This window comes from Rhagoletis pomonella, unplaced genomic scaffold (assembly GCF_013731165.1).
Source record: "Rhagoletis pomonella isolate Grant_MI unplaced genomic scaffold, Rhpom_1.0 Rhpom_scaffold_00007, whole genome shotgun sequence".
Lineage (NCBI taxonomy): Eukaryota > Metazoa > Arthropoda > Insecta > Diptera > Tephritidae > Rhagoletis > Rhagoletis pomonella.
Window position 1 is genome coordinate 46680512 of NW_023458561.1, and position 7784 is coordinate 46688295.

A 7784-nucleotide genomic window follows, 5' to 3' on the forward strand; every position below is an offset into this window, starting at 1 on the left:
AATACAACCAAGTTTTTCTAAGCAATACAGAACTGATTGTCAGCTTAAGAATATTTTTCACTTTCATTCACTTAACACCATTACGGAAACAGTGTTCCTTTTTCATCCTGAAAAAAAAAAATGTTTTCGCGAACTGGCGTATTTTCCAACATGACGCTTTACTTGCATTGTCATTATTTCCATAAATCTCTTAACTTTTCTTTGCGTTAAGAATTTTCGCAACAAACTAAAAATGAGCATAATGAAAATCAACTTCCTTCTATTTGCTAACTGCTGTGAATATAGGTAGCAAAAGGAGCCGCTTTATATCTGCATCTTCATTCAACTGGAAATTCATCAACATCATCGTCTTCGTCATCGTCATCGTCATCGTTATGGTCTTTAACGTCGTCACTCACCCGCTGCTCCACAGCAGTAAAAGCATTGGACTTCAATATTTTCTGTTATCCTCATATTTATCAGGCATTTTTCTATTTCATAGACTCAACTTTGGGTTCGTGTGCGTTTGGGCGTTACCGTGTTGCTATGATCCAACGTGGATCAACGGTTCATCCCCTTGTCATTTACTATGCAATATTTATGTATTAGAAACGAAGGTTTCAAGCAGCCTCAGTCATTTGCCCCTTCCTTTGACTTCAATTTGCGCCATCTCTTCACCTACAGCGCCAAACGTTAGTTAAATTCATTGGTTACTCTCTTCCCCGGTCAATTTGGTCTGTGCCATATAAGCTTAAGTTGTGTTGCTACTGTTTCTATTGTTGTTGTTGTTTTTGTTTTTGCTGCTGTTACCACTTGTGCTGTTCTTATTGCTGTCTGTTTCGTTACATTTGCTCGGCATTATGAAGCGACAATGAAGTCAAGTGGAATTAAGATTTCAATACCCATTCGCTCGTGGATCTATTGAATGCGCCATCCTTTTACACTCCCCTGCTTAGCCTTTCGGCATTCATGCAACCTTTCATTCATTTAGTCAGGTACATATACATACATATGTATATATTAGGGTGATGTGTATTACATCCTAGGATCTCCGCTAAAGTGTTTCGAAAAAAAAAAATATTATGAATTACATCAGCTAGGCCGATTTGAGGAAACCATTGATTCCGCTGATAAAGTTTTTAAACATTTTAACTAATGCAGATCTTTTAAGCTTAAACACTTCTATCATCTGAGGTGATTTGTTTGAAACTTTTTTTTAGAACTAATTTCATTTATAAAAAAACTCGATTTTTGCAGTATTTTCTAATAGGTTGAACTCGCGTATGTCTTAAAACTTTTCCGAAACATTTTGCCGAAAGTATAAAATATAATACCTTTTATGCTTTCGATGGAAAAACAGCGCCGATTTTTTTTTATGGAGAGTGATACACCCTAATATATATTTAAGTAAGTAAGTAAGTAAGTAAGTAAGTATTTATGTTAAAGCTTGTATCGCACAAACACGCCTCTTTAGCTTTAGGATAGCTCTGACATTATTATGTTCATGAATGTTACTTAGGATTATCGTGGTTGTTGTTAATGCTGCTGTAAATGCTTATATTTTGACTTATGGATTATGGAATTTGCTTTGATTTCCTCCGCTACAACACAGCAAGTTTTGCATTGAATTTTCTGCATAGTTCAGGAGCCTTATCTGTATGTTAAATATTTTCTCACACTCCACTTAAGCTTTGTTATTATATGTAGATACATATGTATGCACATGTATGTATATACCTTACTATGCTGACGACCTTTTAACGTAAATATATATATAACAAGCGGAAAATTAACAGTAAATATGTATATACATACAAAGAAAAGATGCATGCATTTAGAAGTTTCATTAGCATATCGTTAACAGGATTTTTCTCAGTGAAATATCTTAACCTCCTTGTCAGCCAATTAGTCACCAGGAATTTATGTTCTTTAAACCTACACTAAATCATAAACAGAGTGCTAACTTCAAACATGAAATCTTCACGATTATATACACACATATATAGACAGATAGATATGATTTTTTCGAATGGGCGGCAACCCTAATTAAAATATTTTCAAACTAAAGCTCTGTTAAAACTCTCTCGCTCGATACTTATATTTTAATACCAATTTATGTATACATTAACCGAACTCGCATTTAAAAGCAAGCGACAATACTCTTAAAAAGTATTTTCAAACTAAAATCTTCTAAAGCCTATTTCGTCTCACGTAGTAATACATATTTTTATTAGTTACTGAATATGATTGAATTTCATTTTTTTAAACACGTGGCAACGCTCCTAAATATAATTCAGAGATAAAGCCCTTTTAAACCTATTTCCATAGGCACCCTTCTCTTATTAATTTATTTAGCTTATAAAATAATCTGAATTTTACTTTTTCAGCCTGTAGGAACCCTCTTCAAACATCTCCAAAATATTCTAAATGTTCAAACTAAATATTTCTTAACACTCTTCCGTTTGACTGACATATTTTAATATTTCATATGACTTTTGTTAGTTTAATTAAATTCGACTTTTAAAACAGGTGGCAACCCTCTTCAAAATATTTCCAAACCAAAATCTTGTTAAACCTCTTTCGTCTGACAGCCATATTGCGATACACTCTCCAATTACCTAATTCTCTTAATTTAAATTGAATTTGATTTTGAACAGGTGGCAAACCTACAACATGTAGTTAGGAAATAAAGCATTTTCAAAGCCATTTCCTTTGATGCCTTTTGTAATAAATTATATGTACTCGTTTCTACTGATATTGAAAGCGTTTTACACTATTTTTTTATAAGCTTGGACTTTGTAGTTACATACTGTTTTACGCCAAGTTTATTTCATTTAGTTATCCTAGAATGCCTTAAATTTAGCACAAATCTTCTATATAGATTTTTTTTTTCATAGCAATACTCACCTTGAAATTCCTTGCGTGCCGCACTCACCGACGTCACAATGTTCGCCACATGACCCAATACCGTCGCGAACAGCATCAGTCCGAATAGCAATTGTAATATCACAAAGACGTATTCACCTTTCGATCTGGGCTTCGGCAAATCCCCGATCGTCGTTAAAGCTAACGTACACCAATAATAACTTTGTAAATATTGTTTAACTACATCGGCCGATTCAGAATCATGGTACACCCAATTCCTCGAACCGAATCCATTGTTTTTATGTATAATATGATACAGACATCCGTTCCAATGGAATATCACAAGTAGGTAGTGTATCAGCGCTGTCGAACGAAATAAGTTCGGATAGTTCGTATGTCGTTCGGTGCGATCCATAAATGCCCAAAATCTATAGATTTTCACCAAACGAAATGAACGCAATATCGAATTGAATCCGATTGATAGATATAAAAAATCCAATGGCAGCAAACACAGGCAGTCAATGTAGAATGTTGTCGAATTCATGTAGTGTTGACGCAATTTCGTCGCATCAGTTTGTAGTACACCATCCTCCAAGTAACCGGTACGAAAATGAAAGAATATATCTATGAGATATAAAAAATCGGAGAAATAATCGAGACAAAACCAAATGGCAATCGTTCGTCGATTGATCTCTTGAAAGGCGAAACGATAGATTATCACCCAGAAATTGTAGAGGAACGCCAGCGATACGACCATTGACCAGTAGTAGCACAGACGCCCCGCTGGATCGAACACAAAGTGGAATTTACGCGAGGCAGTGGCGGCACGAAATCGTTGCGAGGCGGTTCGATGTGGTTGCTGCTGATGATGTGACGCTGCGGACTGTTGTTGTTGTGCGGATGATAAATGCGATGTGTGTGAAGTTGGATGGTGCGCATGCGACACCGACGCCGAGTGGTGTAGCTGATGCGACGAATGATGCGAATGTGAGGGGCCGCTATGTGGCGGGGCAGTGGTCGTTGAGGTACCGGAACGTGAGCGGGGATATCTGTGTGAAAAAAATGGAACCAAAAAATTGGAAAAATATTACTAAATTGGGAAAAATATAGTTTATGTAGATAAAAATATCACAAATAAGTAACACTATACAACGACAGCAAACTTTTTCCAAAATACAAAGAATCTGATAACGGTTACTGCTTGAGGAGACCAAATAACAACATACGTGTATCGGCTTTTTATCATTTTAAGTATGAGTTTTGGTTTAAAGGTATTAGAGAACATTTCTGTAAAATATTCTAATCCTCTAACCCTTAATAGGCGGCCCTTTATCGTTCCTTTTTTAGAAAAGGGCAAAAAATACACAAAAAACGGGAATAACACGAATAAACTGTACTAGAGCTGGGCAACTCTGGCAACTGCCTTTCAACTCACCAAAGTCTTTCGGGCAAGACTAATTGAAATATCTGCTAACGAAGATGCTTGCGCCTAATTGTATTTTCCTTTAGCAATAAGTTTTCTCAAAATTGAAATAAATTTAAAAAATTATATATATATATTTTTTAACAATAAAACCGAAGAACTAAAAGAAAATTTAATCGAAAAAGGAAAAAAATAATTTTAAAAAAAAGTAAAGGGAAACTCAGTAAAAAAATTTTTTTTTAAAACTTTAAATTCCGAAAAATTAAAACTAATATTACATTAAAAAAGAAAAAAAATTAACAATGTAAGTTTCTATAAATAATACCAACTAAAAATTTTTTGTTTGTTAAAATAATAACATCTAAAAATTAAAAGCAATTAAATAAAATAATAAAAAATAAATAAAATAAATCAGAAAAAAATAGATTTCAAAAATTGTATTGAACTAAAAATTTATATATTTATTTTTCTTCTTAAAACATTAAACCTAAAACTTAAAGAAAATTGAATTAAAAAAGAGAAGATAAAATTAAAAAAAGAGAAAATAAACAAAGTTTCTATAAAGTAAATAAAAAAATTTACTTTCTTTTTAAAACAATAAAATCATAAATGAAACAGAATAAATATATATATATTTAAATAAAATATTCCGCTGCCTGAAGAATCGAACTCGGATCTCTTGAATGGCACGCCAATGCTTTGCTCCCACGGTCATAGCGTCTGTTTCGGCAGCGTGATCAAATTGATATACTACATACTCCATTGTAACATGCTCAAGTGCTTTCAGTCACCAATAAATGTGGGAAAGGAGCTTTTTTTGTACGACTGTCGTAACAGAATAATAAAAATATTTTAAACTATCTTGACTGCTGGCTTTCAACTGTCATACAAAAGAGTTGCAACTATCTTAGCCAGAATTGCAGTGTAAGTCTCTGAACGCACCAAAGCACAAAATTCATCTTCAATGCCAGGAATGGTCTTTACTAAAGACAAAAGGCAAAATGGCAAAAAAACTAAACCATCGGTATACTATTATATTTACTACATAAACGTCTTTAAACTCTTAGACGTCTTTGACAACCTCTGATTTGCTAGTGGGAAAAAAAATTTTCACGAAACCGCTGTCCAATGCACATTAAGGTGGAAGTGGTAAGCAGAAAAGCGTGGGATATACTCGTTCCTTCGTCAAAATACTTTTATTTACGAACCTACAGGAAAGATTTTCGGCCAATTTGCCGTTTCAGAAAGCATATAATTTTCTTAAAATACATGAATGTATGTACATTAGGGTGGTTCAAAGAAATTAAAGCCGGAATTTTAATGCTCCCACCCCATAGGATTGTTCTATATCGAAAAATATGCCCTTGTGTTTATTTTTGAAATAAAAAAATATTTAGAGGTCGGCCAAAGCGGTAAAATAAAAAGAGACTTTCTCGTACAAATTGTACAGAATCCTCGGAAATTTATATTTTTCAATCGTTAAACTTTGTTTCTCTTCAAGAGACCTCAACGAATGATAACCAATTGCTCATTTTACCATTTTTTAATATTAACAGTTTTTTAGGGCTTCCCCAAAACCCACATAAAGAATCGTTTGAATTAAGAAATGGTTAAATAAACAATTGGGTACCATTCTTTCAACCCTCCTGAAGAGAAAAATAGTCTAATTATTGACAAATAATAATTTCCAAGGATAGACAAAAATTTTATTTTTCTTGCATGGGTTTCTGGACCACTCTAATGCGGATACTTTTATATCTACAAACAAGTATACATATCAGAGAACAGCTTTGAGTATGATCGAGCCTTTTTGATCACACTCACTAAAAATCAAGCACAAGCGAACGCCACACTCGGCTACTATGTGTTCGATCGAGATGCATACCCGACAGCTGCTTTGGTTACGAACGGGTCTGTTCGATCACCCTCGCTATAAATTGAGCACAAGCGAACACCACACTCGGACACCCGCAGCTAACCCGAAAATTTGTGTAACAATGAAACGGACACCCGAACATTGCGATAAAATGCAGGACAACAAAGAAATTTACGCTGAAGGTAACTGGCGCCAATATGTTCCCACAAACATACGAAAATGTTGTTGCTTTGTGCTTGTGCATACGCAATGAAAAAATTAGAAGCGAAGTAGACAAAAATGTTTTTGCATCTATTTCGTATAGTTTCGCGTGGAAATCTGTGTGTGTATATATTAGAACACAGCCTAAAACTATGTAGGTACATAAGTACTTTTACAAAAAATAAATGTGCACCGAGTGTATAGGGCTTGGGCATTGCCGATCTACACACATTTATACCTAAATGGATGTAGGCGTCGTGATGCCGCATTTTGTATGAGCAAAAATATAAGAAATGGTTAAATCTACACTTAAACAAACTACCGAAAAATTCAACCTTCTCTTTACCCTCTACGCACAAAAACTAAGAACACCGCGATGAGAAGGCAACATTTTTTGTAGAAACAAAAACGTCATAAGCCAATCAAGAAAATTTTGTGCACACTCGGGTTGAAACTCGAACACCCGGGTATATTGAGCTGCAAAGCACCCGAACCCAATCAAGTATGTATGAAAAGCAATCGGGTGTTGTGGCCAACATGTTCGTCTTGAGCTCAGTCGATAACGAACAATACTTCTGCTCGTATACAGAGAACGATGCAAAACGGGTTTTGTTAGATGATCGAGTATACACGAAAATCATGCACCCGCTGCAGATGTCTGATACATATATTGCACGCGACATTGAAACTATAAAAATAAAATATAAACTGAGTTCAACAATTTCTCACCTATCAGTGCCGTTGCAGAAATTCCCGCTAAATTGATTACTCCCCGCCAAGCCGCCGGCCAATGTGTTGTCTTGTGAACCGCGCGCCGTTGTCGAACGTTGCCACGAATCGAGCAGCGGTTGCTCGCCGGACATTGTTTTCAGGCGGCCGCGCGATTTGCGTCGCTGTTTGTTGCTGCTGTGCAGTAAATCCATTTCGGAGGCAGTGCTTACAGTGGCCACATGTGGATTGGAGGCACGTGATGCGCATGGTGTGGCGAGGCTGTCGTGTGATGTGAAGAAACCTTGCTGTGAGACGCTCTGACCGAATTTCGGCTGTGGCATGCTAAATTTCGATCCGAGATCTGTGTAAGAATAGAAAGAGAGATAGAAGAGAAAACGGGTTAAGAAATTAGTAAGTAAATAAATTAATTTTCAAACTATTTCAAATATTTATAAGCAAAATATTAAGACGCTGACTATGTACGTATGTAAACAATTTGAGTTCACTGGCATTTGGCGAGAGTACAAGTATTTAGATCTAAAATTCGCTGATGCGAGTATATTTCAATTAAAATAAGATAAGCTATTTTAGCTTAGTAGAATTTAAAATAAGGAAAAGAAGACACAAATACTGCAGATGAGTAAAATAAAATGGAGATGAAGAAATTGAGTTGAGCAGAGAGGAGTAGAGTAGAGTAGAGTAGAGTAGAGTAGAGTAGAGTAGAGTAGA

At 35.2% G+C, this 7784-nt stretch overlaps 1 protein-coding gene across 1 annotated transcript in view; it reads right to left on the reverse strand.

Moving 5' to 3' along the window:
• LOC118742924 (cyclic nucleotide-gated cation channel alpha-3) overlaps nucleotides 1-7784 on the reverse strand; it is a gene marked incomplete at its 3' end in the record, with an annotated part of 412477 nt that overhangs the window by 62383 nt on the left and 342310 nt on the right. Inside the window, 2 exon segments of the mRNA XM_036475352.1 lie at nucleotides 2887-3893; nucleotides 7074-7416. Of these exon segments, the coding sequence (XP_036331245.1) occupies nucleotides 2887-3893; nucleotides 7074-7416 (1350 nt within the window).